The following is a 20229-nucleotide window of genomic DNA, read 5'->3' as shown; positions in this document are numbered from 1 at the left end:
CATCCGAATCCGACATATATGTGATAATGGTATTCGAATTTGAATCCGATATCCGATATATCGATATCGGATAAATATCCGATCCGATTACAAAATACAAAATCAGTTGGAAACACCCAACCTATTAAAGAGATTTTGCAGAAATACCACAACCAAAACTCAAACAAAGAAATACCCAAATCAATATTCAACCTGATTATTCAAAAAACAAAACACCCAAATCAATATTCACAATAAAAAAATAACTTCTAGTAAAACTAGTATGAAATTGAAGATCTTTAAAGTAGCAGTAATTGAAGATCAAGCTGATTTTGAAATTTTCGAGATAATGACTCAGTGGAGGGTTTGAGACTTTGAGTGCAATGAGTTGCGAGAGAGAGAGAAACCACAGATTGCAAAAATCGGTAAAAAAATTAACCCTGAAGTAAGAGAGAAAAAGAGTCAAATGTTTGAGCGGATCTTAGTTAGGCTTAGTGGGAAAAACCCAAGCCCAACCAATTGTTAACAAATGAGTATGGCATTTACCAATTAGTCTTGCGTTAGGAACAATAAACCATATGTAATACAATTATACAAGTAATCGGATCGGATATTATCCGACGGATATAAGTAGAATCCGTATCCGTATCCGAAACCGTTTCGGATAGGAAAAATTATCCGAATTCGAATCCGATATCCGAAATTTTCGGATAATATCCGATTTTTCAAATACGAATACAAATCAGATTCGGATTTTTGGATATCCGTCTACATCCCTAGCTAAAAGGGTGCCACATACAATTTTTAGCTTACCAGCCAAATTTGGTATGCAAAAACATCAAAAACCATTCCAATAACCCTTTTTTTTAGCATTTTGTGGAATCGATGGACAAATTTTGCCGTCTATCATTATTCACTTTAAAGTGAGCAGTAAACATGAACAATGCCCATGAACAATAATGACTGCATAATTTATGTCGTCCGTCTATCTGAACTTATTTTTAGCAGCTGCTAGACAAAGCTACAAATTTGGTTGGATATTACACCGCCCAAATTTAGAACCTTTCTAGCATCCCCATTGGAATAGTCATTTGGTGATAGGGGAGCTATAAGGCCTTTAGCAGCCCATATACACACCCACATTGGACTTGCTCTTTGGGTGATGATACATGTGATACCCTTGGGTGTGGCCCAATGAGGGATATGATGGAGAGGTGCCTATCCCGGGAATGGGTGATGGTTGTATCCCAGTGTTCCACTTTGTTTAAGCATTTGTCCAAAGATCCTGGCTATGAGTAATTAATCCTCAAAATTCTAACGTCGAATCCTTTTTCGAAACGTTTGGCTGTAGAGTTCATCAACGAACTCTACAGTGAAGCGTGTTTGGGCAGGAGTAGTCTACAGATGAGTGACTTCTTGGGAAGTTGATATCTCGAGTCTGAAACCCCCACACTGTCGGATGTCATCATGACTAAATAGGGACAATATCGACGTGGTAGGATGCGACGGGTCGTTACAATACTAGAGGTATGAGAATCAAACTTGCTAGCATTAATAAGTTATTGATCTCATTTAAAATAGGCCTGGCTATAAAAAATTTAATAAAACACCTTCAAGACACTAGAAATAAATAAATGTAAAGTTTACTGCTTAAGTCAAAAGTGGTTCTATGGTCCAGTGGTCAGGACATTTGACTCTGAATCCAGTAACCCGAGTTCAAATCTCAGTAGAACCTTCTTTCCTATTTTATATTTTCGTAATGAAATGCTACAATGTAAAAAGTCCACATACCACCCAATAATATAGTACAATTGGCGGGAGAGAGGCAAAAGCTGTTAAGAAAAAGAGAAGCCAACCAACAATATTATCTCTTGAAGACGAAACCATATTTGAGTTCCAGACGAAACCATATTTGATCTTTGATACTCTATTCTCGCGATTATACCAACTGTCTTCACTTGGAAATATATATATATATATATATCTCTTCTTTCTTTCTTCTCACTTTTATCTTATTATCTCCATTTTCTTGTCATCTCCGTCTCCTTTGTTGTGGTTTTTTTCTTCATCTTGTTCTTCTTCTCTTCTCTTATTACTCTTTCTTTCTATTGGTTATTTGTCTATGGGAATGTTCAAATCAAAACTTGTTGTTTATGAGCCTGTTGAAGATGTTGATCTTAGTCCCGATGGTGGCAAAACTTATTTACGAGCCAATGTCCAAGGTTTTCATTTCATAACTTTATGCTGTTTCTTTAGTAGTTGTCATTACATGCGTGGTGCAGAATATGATCATGCATGATGTTGTTATGGCGTGGTGTACGATGATAGATTGATAGTAAAATGTTAAACCTTATATATACAGCTTTGATTGCTAAAATATTGATGATTATCTAGCCTGTTCTTGTTTGCTCTTTTTGCTAAAGAGAAAAGAAGACATGTAATTTCTTTCTCATTTTTAATACAAAATCTTGCTCACTTAGTAAAAAAAAAAATTGTTATGGTGTTAATTTCCTTTCTCTCTTCCCATAGACAATAGTTTTATTAGATAAAGTAGCGCTTATACTATAAATGTATCCTGTAAACTTGTCGGTTGTATCCATGAAAGTGTTCAACTCCTTTCTTCTGACGCATATGTGGTTGAATCCAAAATTACAGTCATTATGGAGGAATACTGTTTGAGGGTGCACATAAGGATTTGCACACGGCTCAGAAGATCTTGTGTCACTTTGCCGTGTCATGTAAAAGGAAAAGGGTAATAAAGACTAATTTACAGGAGTGAAGGAGAGGAGCACTTCTGATCGCATTATGGAGCTTTGGTGTCGCATGTAATCTCCTGCTTCAAGTGTCAACTCTTCTGCCCTTCAAGTGTCAACTCTTCTGCCCCTCAAGTGAAAAGTGTCAGAGCACTCTCACACGGGCCTAAAATGGGGCATCATATGCAGCATTTTTGGAGATGCAACTGGCGAAGGCCTGCATAGCCATTTTGCGCTCATCTTATAAAATTGTGCCCTTATTTTCTTTGCACCTTTAATGCTTTCTTAGTAGCATCGGGCAGCATGAAAAGCCATATGAGTATGATCTGAATTAAAGGTTTAGTATAGAATAATCATCCAATTGATGCCAGTAAAAGAAAGAACAATAAAAACATAGCTCTTAGGCTCAACTCCGCAGGAGAAATGAAATTAGAAAATGTTCCACCAGTCCAAGAAAGATTTTGTAAAAAAAAAGTAGACATAATAGCACAAAAATATACATACTTTGCTGTTTTTTTTACATTAAATACAATTGTAAAAAATTGAAAGTACTATATATTTTTACACAAGAAAAAAGAAAATACAATGTATTTTTTAATATAAAAAACAGCAAAGTAAGTTATATTTTTGGGTTATTATGTCGTACAAAAGTGATTTTATTTTAGAAAGAAATTCTTCTCAATAATTAGGGTTAGTTACCCCCAAATTATTAGTTGCAATTAGTGTTACCCCATCATTAGTGTTACACGGTTATGTTTTTTCATCGAGGGACGATAACTCCACATTTAAAGATCGCTTTTGCGATACCTCCTATATTTGAAGATCATTTGCAATACCTTCCACATTTCCAATTTCCATTAGTCAATAATTAGCTGAACAAGTCAAATCGACAAAAAAAAAACTCAAAAATAAATAAATAAATAAAAATTGACCTAATTATTAGTGGAGGTTACCAAAGTATCCCTAGATCCATTTATGCCGTTATCGTCAAAGTCCTCTCTTTTTTATGTTTCTCTCTCTTTTTTTAATCGTTTTCCTCTCCAACCATACTACCAAAATTTACAAACAATTGTCAAATTATTTACAGTGAAATTATTAAATTTAAAACAATTGCAACTAATTTAAAGTGAAATTATTAAATACATGTTTTTGTGTGTTGGATTTAAAAATCTTGAAGTTAAATGGTCAGTTTAGTGGAGGAGTATTTTGGTAATCTTCACTATTTAATTAGGTCGATTTTTATTTTTATTTTTGAGTTTCTTATTTTTTGACGGTTTGACTAACATAAATTGGAAATGTGGGGATATTGCAAATAATCTTCAAATGGGGGTATTGCTAATTTACTCTTTTTCATCTGAAAAAACGTAGCTGTTGGTTCTTGCGAAGGGGGGTAAAGTTCTACGTACATATACGAAAGACTCTATCAGTCCATATTATTGTGGATCATAGGTGCACTTAGAATTTGTTTACGATCATCTCTATTGTAGATCAGTCATGCTGTAGATCAGAAGAAGGCTTTGTCTTTCTTAGGTCTGCGGACAGTACCAACTCATTCAGTCATTCGTCGATTTGGAATATTTGTTATGGCATTTACCGATCTAAATTGATATCAATTACCAAGTTGTTGAATCAGTATTTTTTTTTTAATCTTTACTGACCGAACAAGAAATTAGGGTTTTTTATAATCACTCACAAATCCAATTCTCACTTTTAAATAACCTATGAATTCAATTTTTAAATTTTAATAATCTTTACGGATAAAATAAATTGGCCCGACTCTTTTTATTTTTTTAAAATTCTACTTTTATCTTTTTTTGTTAATAAACAAAATTACGGATGAGAAAACCAACATCAAACATACCACATGCCCGCATTGGCATATGAAGTTTTGAAGTCTCACTAAAAGGCTGAACAATTTTGGTGAGACCACGACACTACGAGAGTACTTCAGCTGCTGATGCCTGATGCCAAGGTTGAAGTGTTAAACGATGGAAGTAAAATTTTGAAGTACACCTGTGGCTGTAGATCTATAATCTTTTTGTGTACACACCATTGGTACATTTGGTCAAGAAACACTGAAACAGAAGACTTGGTCCGAACAATTGCATCCAAAATGATTTACCGCAACTAAATTCGAGTGTTTGTGATGATTTTAGTATGAAGAACTTGTGTTGACAAATTCAAAATGACAACTATTTTCTCAAGTGGTTTGATTTGTGTTGGCTCGCTGGTTCTAGGCAAGATATATGATGAGGATGGGATCATCTCACAAATGCAAATGTAACAATATTATCAGTGAATGTATGGGATAATCGCAGAATATAATATCTGAGCATTCAAAGATACCAAGAAATCCTTATACTGGTCTGTCTCCTTGAAGAACTACTGACAGTTAAAACTTGCAAATTCGGAATACATGTTGAATGTAAATCTTGACACGCCATTCAAGCGCGAGCCCTGTTAATACAAGGTCTGGAAGTTGTTGAAAGCAAGGTGTCTTTGTCCCCAGGACCATAATAAATGATATATTGTTAGAATAGTTGTATGAACACAAAGAATAAAAGTAGAACGTATGAACAAGAGAATGAAGAAACAAGGACAAAGATGGCGGGAATAACCAAGACGCGGATTAGGTCGTCCTTAAGGAAAGATTTCGCCCTTCCAATGGTGCGTAAAGGCAACAATGGCGTCTTCCTCGAGGATTCAATGGTTAACAATGGCGACTTTGCACTAGAACGACTACCCTACAGAACGACAATATAACTCTCGGCCGCGGAAGAAGAAGAGAAAAGAAAATGACCGGTTTGAGTTTTTCGTTTTCCTCGAGTTGAAGTTCGATCAAGTCTATTTTCTCTATGGACTCGCGGTCCTATTTATAGAGGTTAGGAGAAAGAGAGACCAACTCCTAATAGAACACCTTTGAAACTTGTCGCCAAGAAAAAGGCAAAACAAGTTTAAAGCTATTGGTCAAACCACTACCCACAACAAGAAGTTTCCAAGCCCAGCCCTAACCCCTACCCGATGTGGTGGATAACCAATGTGGGACTATCTACTATGCACTAAAGTGGCGAGAATACCATTTGTTCATCTCCTCCACTTTGCACACACACACTAGTGTTTAGAAATACACAAGAGATTCCAACATATATCATATCAAACAATCAAACATAATAGTCTAGAACAATTGTACTATGAACAATAATTGTTCATAGTCATGAGTTATGAACATTTTTTGTTCATATCACAATTAAATTATGAATAAGGAGTGTTCATAGTTCATACTGTACGTACTATGAACAATCAATATTCATAGTAATGAGTTATGAATATTATTTGTTCATACCACAATTGGACTATGAACAATGATTGTTCATAGTCGTGAGCTATGAACATTATTTGTTCATATCACACTTTGACTATAAACAGTAATTGTTTATAGTTCAGTAGCTATGAACACTCATTGTTCATAACTAATAACTATGAACAATAAGTGTTCATAGTCCATACTGTACGTACTATGAACATTCTTTGTTCATATCACAATTGGATTATGAACTATGAACATTCTTTGTTCATATCACAATTGGATTATGAACAGTGATTCACAATTGGACTATGAACAGTGATTGTTCATAGTTCGGTAGCTATAAACACTCATTGTTAGTGTTCATAGTCCATATCATGCGTTTATATGAACAATCAATGTTTTAGCCATCGAATTTATGAATATTATTCTTTATTCATACCACAATTGGACTATGAACAATGATTGTTTATAGTCATGGGCTATGAACATCTATTGTTCATATCTCCAATAGGTATGAACACTCATTGTTCATAGCTAATGTTCGTAATTGGGGGTATGAGTGTTCATACCTGCTTAAAGGTATGAACAACAATTGTCCATACCTCCAATAGGTATGAACACTCATTGTTCATAGCTAATGTTCGTAATTGAGGGTATGAACAATGAGCACACTCATAATAATAGATAATTTATACGAAATATATTATTTCGACATTCATTACAAAATAGATTGTATCATTCTATACCAAAAGACCACTCATACACATCACTTATGCACACTCATACAAAGAAAGTTTACAATGGACTCAACCCAGAACCAGCCAGCAACATAAATACACATACCATCACCCACGACACTATAGACTCTACAACACCACCTACAATTTTTTTTAAAAACCTTTGATACATAAATAAAACATGTTCTTCACTATTACATTCTCAATCTCATTCTCGTTGCTTTCATTAATTTCGTTTTTGTTATTTGACTAAATCATCTTGCTTTCATCAATTTCACTGTTGTAAGAGAAATAAAAGATGATGATTTGGAAAGAAGAGGAAAACTGCGCGGCTACCTTTGAAGAGAGAGGAAAGCATCCAATCCACCATTCAGAGAGAGACAGAGAACGAACGAGGAAGGAGAATGGAAAATTAGAGCCGAAACTTATGGTGGGCGGGTTAAATTATTGAAAAAGTTTGAGTTTGGGAGTGATTTTGGCTGATTATTAACTTTGTCCGTTTTGTCCTTGAGAGTCACTCTCCTTAACAGAAATTAGATATCCGTTTTGTCCTAAGAGTCACTCTCTCATTAACAGTGTAGATATCCAACAATATCTTACAACCAAAGTACAAGCTACAAACTACAAAAGCATCAATATTAATTGTTCACCATTACCAACAGGGTCCAGCAAAAAACGCATGAATCTAACTTCGAGCAATCCCAATTTTCTGTAAAGAAGATGACACCGATTCTGTAATTAATGTCGCCGTATGTAGCTGAAATTTATTATGATAAGGACGAGGTGGTTCGGGTTGGTTCGGGTTTGGTTTGGGTAAAACCCGACCACCGAATCTATCCATTCGGTTTATGTACAACACTAACTGAACCGAACCGAATCCAACCCGACCAATCTTCAACCTAATTGATACCCGATCCAAACCGACAATGAAAAGTTAGAAAATTCCAAAATGACAGTCCCTTCTTCTCTTCAGATGTTGACTCCATTAAAATCAAGAAAAACCAACTCGCCAAAAACCAATAAATATATCTTTTTATCTTTGAAGTCTAGACCAATTTGTTGCTTTTTAATAGAAGGAATTGTTTCATTGAAAAATTTCGAGATCAGTTGCAATCACTTTGTAATTCAATTCAAATTATGGAAATTATTGGTTTCCTTTGGAGAGAAGGTTGATGGAGTAACAATTTTTTGTTCATACAATTCTTTTTGCTTCGGATACTTAATCTTGAATTGTTTAGTTGGTATATGGGTATGGGCGTATGGAAGAATTGAGAATGGAATGGTCAATAGTGTTCTACAGTTTTTTCTCTCTGTTTATTCATACTATGTTTTTTCACTTTTGTGTCTCTACCTATTTAATTAGTTGGGGGCGGGGCTGATAAGGATATCAGGTTAGCACGTTAGTTTCGTGATTCCGAGCGAAATTTTGAAATTCCGTTCTGAATTTTGGTTTTTCAAAAAAACAGAATTCCAAATATAGAGTCGAAATATTTGAAATTCTGAAATTATTTGAAATTCCGAATGTGATAGGGGTCGAAATTTAATGAATTTCAAATTTTGGATTTGTGGGAATTTCGAGAATTCCGAACTATGGCTGCAATATACAATATTAGTTGGTCCCATATTAGTTTATTACTTTACTGATGTGTAGTGTATTCTAACTTTCCAAGAGAATATATATTATTGGCTAAATCTATGGTGCGCAGGTCGTATGGTATGCTATCAAATCTGGGCCACTCATACCAAGGGGTGCGTGTGTATTGCATGGCAAAAGTACTGATCCAAAGGCCCACATTACCTACGCACCATACATCTCGCGCACTAATTCCATATTTCTATGTATCCAGCATATGGCGGGTTGGGTCGGTTACTTTTGGATTTTACAAATAATAACCGACAACTGAACCGACATAGTCGGTTTTTCATATTTTCAAATCAATTCAATCCGATGCTAAATGGATAACCGACTTTTTTAATTCGGGTAGGTCGGTTATCTCAATTGTTGCGGATTTATGCACACCCCTACACATATCCACCATATACCAATTGATTTCTCCATAAAAGCTCGAACTTATGTGAATTGGACACACTGGAAATACACAGATAGAAAGACTGGACATCTTCACCTGGTAGGAGTTGAACCCGAGACTTCTCAGAAACCAGTGGCTCCGATACCATGTTAAATTGTCAATTTCTCTATAAACTCGAACTTATGTGAATGGTGAATTCTATTAAGATATCAGAGGCTCATATATAGTGGTGTCAAATGGGGGCGGTGGCCTGCCCTCAAACAATGAAGCCCTCATGCTTGCTTTGCAAGGAACCCCTACCCTCATTTACATTTGGGAGGGTCGGGTCGGATCGGGCCAATGCTTAAATCTCAAAGTTTTTAGCCCGCCTCAACCCTCTCGAGAGGCTTGAAGGGAAGGGCTTGAGGGCCAAACGTGAGGGCCGGATACTATGTTATACATTTGATTTACAAAATAAATTTAGAAACATTAGTTAAAAATGATAAAATCGAATGCACTTCACAATTAAACCTTCAAACTACTAAAAAAAACTTATTAAAATTGTATTAGTTAATTAAGATCAATTAAATTCATTTCATAAAATATTATAATGAAATTATAAGGTTGGCAAACTTAATAGATAAACGTTTTTTTAAGTGATTTTTAGCATATTAATGTTAAAATGAAATATATTGTAAAAAATTTTATTAAAATATATGTAATAAATGTTGAGGGCCTAATGAGGGCCGGGCTTAAAGGGAGGGCTTAAGTTTGAAGTCAGGCCCTTACCCCCCTCAAAGGCTTGAGGGCGGAAAATTTCTACCTAACGAATGTGTGAGGGCCTCATTTTGAGGGATTTTTCAGCCCATGGGCCGGGTCGAGGCGGGCGGGCTAAGGGTTTGAGGGCCAGTCATATATGTCAACAACAGTTTATCTTCGTTTAAGAAATTAAATCTTTGGAAATATAATGTCTATTGAAGATCTGATTAGTTCCAAAAAACCTAACGTTGAGAATTTTTTGCAACTAACATTTTTATTGTTTAACAAACTACTTAATTATAAGAGTGTTCTCGAATTACCACTACCAATATTTGGATGCATTTAAGGTGAGATCCTAGTGTTAGGACAATCATAATGTATGTTCGCATGAAGCAGCTGTCTGAGCTACTTAAGTCACGAGGGAATTTAGGTGATTTTTGAGCTACTAGACAATAACATATCCATTATGTATCAGACCAAAAGACCCAAATAATTACTTACACCATTTCTGTTTGGGCACTTGAGGCCAGCTTAAGTAGATTCGCACCCAAAATAATATGATTTCTGATTCAAATTGAACCATGCGTATTTCTGGCGTGAGTGTGATATTAGACACTTAACCAAAAAAAACGAAAAAAGAAAATGTGATAGTACACATATAACGAATTAGGTGCTTTTTAGTTTTTACCCAAGTTGGCAAAAGCCTATCCGTTCTAGAATCGGCCCAAACCTAATATCTTATGTTGTTCTTCTTGCTTGGCCTTATACAGTGCTCGGGCGATTGCAGAGTTCTACAAACGTGAAAATTTGGAGTTGTTGCGAGTTAAATCTACTGTCTACCAAGTGCGTGATATAGAGAAATGTGAAGATAAGTTGTTGGGCTGGTGAGTTGGCATGGCCATTGATAGCGTGACCCCCCATTGGAAGAGTTTTATTTAACAAGGCTCTACAGCCTCCACTGTATCCGCTAGTTCTGATTAAAACTAAAGTGGTCCAAAAAACTCACACCAATGTCCGACTATAACTCATCGAGAAACCAGTGGCGGAGACATGTAAAGGCCAGGTAGGCGTAGGCCTCCCCTCAACTTGTGCTTAAAGAAAAAAATAGTAGTATTGTATATGTTCTTTTAGGCTCATGGACCACACTTTGTGAGGAAAAACAAATCTTTACTTAATAAAGCAATTTTTGTCTCTTTTTGTTTTGCTTTTTTGTTATTTTTTTTTGTCTTTCCAGTTTTAATATTGGTTTTGTCTCTCTGCCCATGTGTGTAACACGTGTTCAACACTAAGTAGTTAATAATGAGGCCCACCTAAGTAGATTATTTCTATACTTATTTTTGTTAATTGGGTAATCTTTTATATTAATATGTTATTTTCTAATATGCTTATTATTTACTTTTTCGATAAATAAAATCACATCTTTTACTTAAATTGAAATAGGCACTAGGCTAGAATCTTTAGGAGACTATCCAAATCTAACTCCTTGAACTCTCTGTGATTACAAGAATCTCCATTGACCATTCTACTTATCTGCTCAAAATTACATCACTTAAAACTAGAAAAAATCCTACTAATGTAAATAACAACATATACTGATATGCTACAACACATATATATTAATATATTGATTATGTATTTTGTAATGATTGTTTTTTCTATTAATTTGTCGACTTGTGGTCACTGATCACTTTGTACGTGGTAGGCCCCCCTGGAGAATTTTTTTTGTTCCGCCACTGTAAGGAACAATATGTTTTCTTAATATAAAGAATATGCAATTGTTACACACTTTTTTTAGAGTGCATGTTAACAGTTTTCATTTGTTGAGTTCAAAATCCTCAACCACTGTTGGATACTTGGATGTATGTTGGGGTGGAAAACAACTTCAAGATTGCAGGTGCCAACTAGCAAATAAAATTGGTAAAACGCTAAAACATTTGAGCAAGTTCAATGAGGAGTTGCTAAAATGAGGTGCTAAAAGGGTACCACATACAATTTTTAGCTTACCAGCCAAATTTGGTATGCAAAAACATCAAAAACCATTCCAAAAGCCCCTTTTTTTAGCCTTTTGTGGAATTGATTGACAAATTCTGCCGTCTATCATTATTCACTTTAAAGTGAGCAGTGAACATGAACAATGCCCATGAACAGTAATGACTGCATAATTTATGTCGGCGTCTATCTGAACTTATTTTTAGCAGCTGCTAGACAAGGCTACAAATTTGGTTGGATACGTTACACCGCCCAAATTTAGAACCTTTCTAGCAGCCCTATTGGAATAGTCATTTGGTGATGGGGGAGCTATATAAGGCCTTTAGCAGCCCATATTGGACTTGTTCTTTGGGTGATGATACATGTGATACCCTTGGGTGTGGCCCAATGAGGGATATGATGGAAAGATGCCTAGTCCGGGTATGAGTGACGGTTGTGTCTCAGTGTTCCACTTTGTTTAAGTATTTGTCCAAAGATCCTGGTTATGAGTAATTACTCCTCAAAATCCTAACGTCGAAGCCTTTTTCGAAACGTTTGGCTGTAGAGTTCATCAACGAACTCTACAGTTAAGCGTGTTTGGGCAGAGTAGTCTATAGATGGGTGACTTCTTAGGAAGTTGATGTATGGAGTCTGAAACCCCCACACTGTCGGATGTCATCAATGACTAAATAGGGACAATATCGACGTGGTAGAATACGACAGGTCATTACAATAATAGAGGTATGAGAATCAAATTTGCTAGCATTAATAAATTACTGATCTCATTTAAAATAGGCCTGGCTATAAAAAATTTAATAAAACACCTTCAAGACACTAGCAATAGATAAATGTAAAGTTTACTGCTTAAGTCAAAAGTGGTTCTATGGTCTAGTGGTCAGGACATTGGACTCTGAATCCAGTAACCCGAGTTCAAATCTCGGTAGAACCTTCCTTCCTATTTTATATTTTCGTAATGAAATGCTACAAGGTAAAAAGTCCACATATCCAATAATATAGTACAATTGGCGGGAGAGGGGCAAAAGCTGTTAAGAAAAAGAGAAGCCAACCAACAATATTATCTCTTGAAGACGAAACCATATTTGAGTCCCAGACGAAACCATATTTGATCTTTGATACTCTATTCTCGCGATTATACCAACTGTCTTCACTTGGAAATATATATATATCTCTTCTTTCTTTCTTCTCACTTTTATCTTATTATCTCCATTTTCTTGTCATCTCCGTCTCCTTTGTTGTGGTGTTTTTCTTCATCTTGTTCTTCTTCTCTTCTCTTATTACTCTTTCTTTCTATTGGTTATTTGTCTATGGGAATGTTCAAATCAAAACTTGTTGTTTATGAGCCTATTGAAGATGTTGATCTTAGTCCCGATGGTGGCAAAACTTATTTACGAGCCAATGTCCAAGGTTTTCATTTCATAACTTTATGCTGTTTCTTTAGTAGTTGTCATTACATGCGTGGTGCAGAATATGATCATGCACCCCAGGTCAATTGTTGCATGATGTTGTTATGGCGTGGTGTACGATGATAGATTGATAGTAAAATGTTAAACCTTATATATACAGCTCTGATTGCTAAAATATTGATGATTATCTAGCCTGTTCTTGTTTGCTCTTTTTGCTAAAGAGAAAAGAAGACATGTAATTTCTTTCTCATTTTTAATACAAAAATCTTGCTCACTTAGTAAAAAAAAAAATTGTTATGGTGTTAATTTCCTTTCTCTCTTCCCCTGAGATGGAACTATGTGCCTTGTTCGAAGGAGCTACACCACCAGTGTCGAAAACAGAACAAAATGTACTGATTCAAATACAGAAGCAATAAACATGTGAACGTTATTTGCAAATTTCTATTTCATGCTTTACTAATTTCTGCAATTTCATTTCTTAGTGATTGTTTGCAGAAAGTGTTGTGAATGTGACATCGTTAGAAATTTTTAGGCGGATGATGTGATTAATTTTATTCAACATCCATTACGAACAATGAGAGGGGTTGGTATGGCCGTATGGGTGATGGATGTTCATCATTAAAATCTGATTGAATGGTGCTGGTGTGCAGATGAGATAGGAGTGTCAGAGTCCTGCAATTTAGTGCCGATTGCACAACATTCCATTTTCTCCTATCTCCGTCTCTCAAACTCTCAGAGTTTTGGATACTTAGTTTAGAACTGATTTCGAAATTCAATTTTGTTTGGAACAGACATGATTATATGTAATTTGTATCAATGTTGGTTTATTGCTTCACATATTTTAATTAACACAAGTGTTTTAACTTTTTTGTAGCTCCTCGTATGACTGGGGCTTTAATTAGGATTTTCGTATGGGTTCTGGAGTTGAGATTTTTTGGTCCAATGATGGTTCGCCTATTGATCAAGATGAACCTTATTAACAAGGTATGAACTTAGCTTTGTGTTATATTGGTGTAAAGCATAATGAAGGTGTTTATGTTCGATCGATCTTTCGTTCACTCATGCACAGTAAATCTTTGTCATCAACATGTATCTCATTCTTTGTATGACTTATTGTGTGTATACTCAAATAGGTTGAGTATGGTGTCTTTTAGCAAAAGCTTACCAATTTTCATAATGAGAACTTGGATTCCAAGTACCGAAAGTGTTAATGTTCGAAGGCGCGCTCTTATTAAATTCAACAGACATATTCCTTGAATCTTTAAACATTTACTCTGGACCACTTGTTTTACAATCGTCTTCATAATGGTGCAGCTAATTACAGATGTAGAGTTGAAGGAGCCACCAACTTATGTCCCCACCCATCCTTGGGAAGGTCAGTCACCTTGTCAAAAACTATCTCTGCTTTAATAAAATAACGATATAGAAGATTGCTACATCTTGCTGCATTTGTTTATACACTTGATGATTGGAAAAGATAGGAAAAGATCAGAGTCTAGTGTGGTGCAAGTGCTGACTACTAAAATTGGTAAAATTTTTGGGTGATGATACTAGAGGTATAGAGCTCGAACCTTGCTAGCTTTAAAAAATTACTGATCTCATTTAAAACAGGCTTATCAAAAAAAAAATGGAAAAGCTTCTCGTCCCTGGCTCAACTTTCCGGGCTCAACTTTCGGATTTGAGAGGAAACGAAAAGGAAAAGACTAGTTTTCTTTTCATTTCTTTAGTTTTTGCATAACAAACAATAATGAAAAAAAAAGTCATGGAAAAAAGGAAAATAAAATTTAATAAAAAAATATGTAGTTTTCTATTATTTTATTTTCTTAAATTTTGGCCTCACAAACATCATCATCACTCATGGGTTTTCTTTTCCTTTTCCTTTTCCTTTTTTCAAGTGAGCCAGTAAACAAACGCAGCCGTAGTGCGTGGTTTACGGTTTACCCTAGTCTCTTTGAATTTAGAAGTAGTTTAATGTTTCATTTTCCATATTTAGCTATTTTAAATTTTAAGATGCTGGTTATCCATGTCAAATTTTCATATTAGTTCAAGTTTAAAAATTACTCAGTAACTTCAAGTCTTGATATGAAAAGAAAGAGACAATAAATTAACTATTGATGGTATCTGACTAAAAAAAGTAAAAATTGGCAGACGTAGAGAAGAAGGATGTTTTGTCCATAGAACACGGTCTATCTCCACCTGAGCAAGTCCAGCAAGCTGTGAGTTGTCTGCCTGCATGCACAGAAAAAAATGAGGATACTCAGACTAGATTCCATCGCTGGACAATACAAGATTATTCAAGAGCCTATATTTCAGGAGAAACAACTCCTCTACTGGTGATTCATCTCGCTCACATTTATTTGGTCATAATAATGCTAAGAATGTTTCTGTCATAATCAATTCTTCATTCACTATCACATTTATTTTGCAAGTTGTTATATGCATAATTCAAGATCTAATGACTTTGCAAATATGTTCTGTACCTTTTGGAACTTGGACACTTGGTTATGTGTGTTTACAGGTTGCGGCACAATTTTTAGCATCTGTTCAAGAATCTTCCAGACCACCCATACAGATGTCATTCTTTATTAACTATAATTCTGAAGATATTCTACAGCAAGCTACTGAGTCAACTCTCCGATATGGAAAAGGTATGTCTGCCTAAAAACATGAATTTTGACTGTAAGTTATTGTACATCATTTATAAGTTGTTATCTAATTGCTAACAAAAGATGAAAAGAATGATGTCTTAATAAGTGAACCTTTTAAGTTTGATAGACATGTGACACTTCTCTTTTATTGTAGCCGAACATAAATTTTCTCCATAAGTTGGCATAATAGAGAGTTTTGATTTATTTGTCCTGGAGATGCCATTGAGCTCGTTTTGACTTCATAAGCTCTTATATTTTAACATTCTGTCCTTCTGCAGGTGCGCCAATTTCGATTCTGGATGGAGTTCCAATTGCTGTAAAAGACGAAATAGATTGCATGCCATATCCTACAACAGGTATTCATATATTTCTTGGGTGCTCTTCATTACAAAAGATTTTATGTTTCTAATCACAAGTGACTCTATATTCTAGGAGGTACCAAGTGGCTACACAAATTAAGACCTTGCATCGCTGATGCATGTTGTGTCAAGCTCTTGAGATCTTGTGGTGCTATGATTGTTGGAAAAACTAACATGCACGAGCTTGGTGCTGGAACAAGTGGTATCAATCCTCATTATGGGTAAGAGAATCTTATCTTATTATTTCAGTTTGGAAACACAATACACCAGTTTGTAAGTTGTTGTTGTTGCTCTCTCTCTCTCGTGTCTATCCTAGTCCATGATGGGAGGTAATAACCTGTAAAAAGTTTTCTCACTGCAGGGCTGCTAGAAATCCTTATGATACCAACAGGATCACAGGAGGTTCCTCTAGTGGATCAGCCGCAGTGGTTTCTGCAGGATTGTGTCCTGCAGCCCTAGGGGTTGATGGAGGAGGTGAGCTATTTAGATTTTCATTTATCACTAGCACTGATTAATATTTACAGTGAACTTCTATACCTACACAGAAGCTCTGAATCATTGGTAACCAAGCACTTTACTTATGGAACTAGAACTCGTACTCGCATAATTGAGGCACAATTAGTTTTAGGGACGTTTCCTGTCACCGATGACAAAAAGAATTCTAGATTATTAGGAATGTGGCATATATTTCAAGAAGGTTGTCCAACGATGTAGTTTGATAGCAGAAATACTATATTCTCATTGTAGATGACTGAATGTGATGTATTCATCATTGACCCTTTGATAAGTGACTATGCAGCCGCTCACAGTCATCTTCTTGTTTCCAGGTTCCGTGCGAATGCCTGCTGCTCTTTGCGGTGTTGTTGGTTTAAAACCAACCTTCGAACGTGTGTCTCATTCGGGGTAGGTAAAATTGACATACAAACATCTACTTTGGAAGTCCTCGATTATATGTTAGAAAGGACAGGCTCGTGAGTTAGACTTTGTGTTGTTGCCATGGCCTTAGTGTAAACCTCTTTGATTTTCAGAGTTCTTCCCATGAACTGGACAGTTGGAATGGTTGGAATATTATCAGGCACAGTGGAAGACGCACTCATTGTGTTGAGTTTTTCTCCCCTACCTCTTTATTTGAGGGCTATATTGTTCAATCTGTCACACTGTTAATTAAAAATGCTGAGATAATACTCTTTGTTCTATCCAGATATGCAGCTATCAGTGGCAACCTTCCATCAAATCAACCCACTTCTTTATTGGTAATTTGTGTTATCTCTAGAAAATTTTCATTCACTCACTTGAGTTTCTTAATCAGTATCTATGTGTATTCAATATCCTCGCTTACTGTGAGGACTGAATCAGGAGTTGTTGTAGTAATGACTGCCGGTGTAATGAAAATTGAAAAACTAAAGCTAAAGGTGTGTTTAACCAAGATTAGTATTAAGGTGTACATATCATAATGGAAATATGGAATAGAAAAAACACTAGAGATAGTTTGTTTTATATGAGCAGAGACTATGATCTTGACATTGTAATTCTTTAATTTCTGTAAACTGAGGACCCTCCTTGTCTAATATTCAAGTGCCACAGTAAGGAGCTAACGTTCACAAATTTACTAACTGTGCCCCTTTCATTTGGAAAATCTGATCAGCCCAAAGTGGAGTTCCCACTGCTGAAGTCGGCAGACTCCATTTTCAATTTCAAGATGGCTAAGTACGATGAGGTTGGTACTCTGTGGTTGAGCTTGTGGTTGTAATGAGATATTTGTATTGTTGTTACATAATCAAATATGCAGTTATCAAGTCCATTCTACGTATTTCATGTCGTTACTGTTCTTTTCTCCAAAACTGATGTGTGTTTCTCCCTTTCATGGTTCAAGTGGTTCAGTGATTGCAGTGAAGATATCAAAAAATGTTGTTCCCAAGCTTTATACCAGCTTTGCGAGCATTATGCGTGGGAGGTAATGCCTTTCAACATTCTGATCGAGTTCTTACTACTAATAAGAAATGCATAGGAGGGAAATTTTCAAATATTAAATACTAAGCTACTTAACGGTAAATTCTTGTGGTAAGTAAGTAATAAAGCTGATCGAAGTCTCATATTTTCTAATCTGCCCAAGCGTTTGATATCTGTTAGACTGTGGAGCTGACTATACCTGAGATAGAAGTGATGAGGCTAGCACATTATCTGACAATTGGTTCTGAATGCACTGCTGCACTGGGCTCTCATTTACAGAAGCTGTATGCTGTTATCTCCTTCAATTAAATTAAAATATAGATATTAAAGTTTGCTGATGTTTCACAGTTTGTGAAATGTAGGGATACTAAAGAAATTGGGTGTGATGTAAGGGCTGCCCTTACTTTCTATAATGGTTTTACCAGCAAAGAATATTTGAATGCCCAACGAATGAGGTATCCCTTGACACCTGATCAGTGATATGTGATTCTTTCATTCTTAAGGTTCTTGGTCCTATGCTAACAGTGATCTATTTTCAATAGTGAAGAGTTCCATCTTGAGTTTGTATATTTATGCTTTGAGTTAAATCCAGATAGATTTTGAATTTTTAACATTTGTGGTGTATGTATCTGGTTCATTAAAAATTTGTGGTAGCATGCAAATTGTTTGAGTGTTGTATAATCTGATGGAATACATTCGTACTTAAGGTTGTACATCCTACGCTACAACTTAAATCCAGATATAAGACTTTAGACTAACAATTTGCGCATGTTTTCAATGTTTGTTTCATCATATTTCCCAATCCTGATATCCATTTTTGAAAATAAACCAGGAACCGTCAAATGTATATTTACAAAGAGATTTTTAAGAGGGCAGATGTAATCGTTACACCAACCACAGGGTAAATTCCCTCTTGTCCTTTTTCCAGAAGGTTAAACTGCAGGTGCTTATGATTAATCATCTAAGTGTTTGTAAAATGACAGTGTAACAGCATACTCAATTACTGAAGATGCGCTTAAATGTGGCGAACTTGATTACATAAATGGAGGTACACATCATGCCGGGATATTTTGTTGTTTTTGTCGTGAGACATATGTGCTAGGCGCTAGCTATGCTTAACAATCAAATTATTTTACCATATTATATTGCACTCTTGAACCATATATGTACCTGACATATGGGATTTTATATCACACTGTTTCAGCTGCTCTTGTACGGTACATGGTATCAGGAAATTTCCTAGGGTTGCCTGCAATAACTGTTCCGGTAAAACTTTAAATAGTGCTAATTTTCTTGCTTTATTTTTTCATTGTAGATCACTTTCTTTTTGTCAATAATGTCATTTCATTTTATGTAATACTCGACTGCATTGTGATAGGTTGGATATGACAAGTTGGGGATGCCTATTGGGATTCAGTTCATCGGAAGGCCATGGTCTGAATCAACCTTAATCCGTATAGCTTTTATGATGCAGGTAAGTTAAGGCACATTTAAATACTATTAAAGAGTTAAAACCTTAACAAATTTCACGCCCAGTTAGATAATTTAATCTAATGGTTATTGTTTTTCAGAGCCTCTGCATGTCCCGCTACAAAAAACCAAAAGTTTTCTATGATCTGCTCAGGAAAGAATAGGCAGAGAAACGACTTGATAAAGAAGTAAAAAGAAACACATTCTTGTGAAGCATATGGTCTTTGTTTTGCGGTTACCATACTGAATAAAGTGTAAGATACTAAGATCCAAGTGATTAGCTTGAATTGTACCTCCCACAATATGAAGGGTTGGCCACTTCTTATTACATTTTTATTAAATCATGTATATAGTCGCTGATTTCATCCACTTCTTATTACACTAGCCACTGTGCACGTGGTACCCACGTGGGCTCCACTGATTTTTTAAAAAAAAATTATAAACGTTAAATTATTAGGGTAATCTTAAATACACTCTCCATTTCTAAGAGGGCACTCTCCAACCCGGAATTTGTTATTACATTTGTGTCCCAACTTAAAACCCATGTTTTCTAAGAGGGCACTCCCCATAAAAAATAGTGGTAACCTCCTATTGCCCTTAACTAACTAATTTGCACTGTGCAACTCTATACATTATCAAAATATACTCTTTTTCTCCAATTATCTACATCCAATTCAATTTTTCTTGACTCAACTCAACTCAATTTTCCTTGACTCAACTCAACTCAATTTTCCTCTACTTCTCAACTCTCAATACCTCTATATTTTAACTCTCAAATGAAGTATGTATCATTATCCAACTCTCAAATGAACGATTTATCGCAATACAAATACCCACATCTCAATGTCAAATAAATTAAAGATTAT

General features: G+C 35.5%; 1 protein-coding gene and 2 non-coding genes across 4 annotated transcripts; all 3 read left to right on the top strand.

Annotated features, from left to right (window-relative positions):
• The first annotated feature begins 1642 nt into the window (after positions 1 to 1642).
• Positions 1643 to 1714, top strand: TRNAQ-CUG (transfer RNA glutamine (anticodon CUG)). The gene has a single exon. It is a non-coding gene; the product is annotated as a tRNA-Gln (tRNA).
• Positions 1715 to 1975: 261 nt separating this feature from the next.
• LOC147501061 (fatty acid amide hydrolase-like) lies at positions 1976 to 19732 on the top strand. Of its 2 annotated transcripts, none has more exons than XM_086606102.1 (20): positions 1976 to 2201; positions 13811 to 13920; positions 14251 to 14311; positions 15085 to 15269; positions 15455 to 15584; positions 15863 to 15940; positions 16017 to 16164; positions 16305 to 16417; positions 16771 to 16846; positions 16972 to 17043; positions 17145 to 17196; positions 17589 to 17660; positions 17817 to 17897; positions 18074 to 18177; positions 18256 to 18348; positions 18726 to 18794; positions 18877 to 18941; positions 19098 to 19159; positions 19272 to 19367; positions 19465 to 19732. In XM_086606102.1, exons 1-20 carry the CDS (start codon positions 2102 to 2104, stop codon positions 19525 to 19527), a joined length of 1830 nt encoding a protein of 609 aa, XP_086462228.1. In that variant the 5' UTR covers positions 1976 to 2101; the 3' UTR covers positions 19528 to 19732. The 2 variants fall into 2 exon arrangements, with proteins under 2 accessions (XP_086462228.1, XP_086462227.1); XM_086606101.1 differs by lacking the exon at positions 1976 to 2201 and adding an exon at positions 12713 to 12937.
• On the top strand, positions 12390 to 12461 carry TRNAQ-CUG (transfer RNA glutamine (anticodon CUG)). Its single transcript has one exon. It is a non-coding gene; the product is annotated as a tRNA-Gln (tRNA).
• Positions 19733 to 20229: the final 497 nt, after the last annotated feature.

Source organism: Coptis chinensis, chromosome 4 (genome assembly GCF_015680905.1).
Source record: "Coptis chinensis isolate HL-2020 chromosome 4, ASM1568090v1, whole genome shotgun sequence".
In the NCBI taxonomy this organism is placed as follows: domain Eukaryota; kingdom Viridiplantae; phylum Streptophyta; class Magnoliopsida; order Ranunculales; family Ranunculaceae; genus Coptis; species Coptis chinensis.
This window is presented reverse-complemented; position numbering and strand designations above follow the sequence as displayed.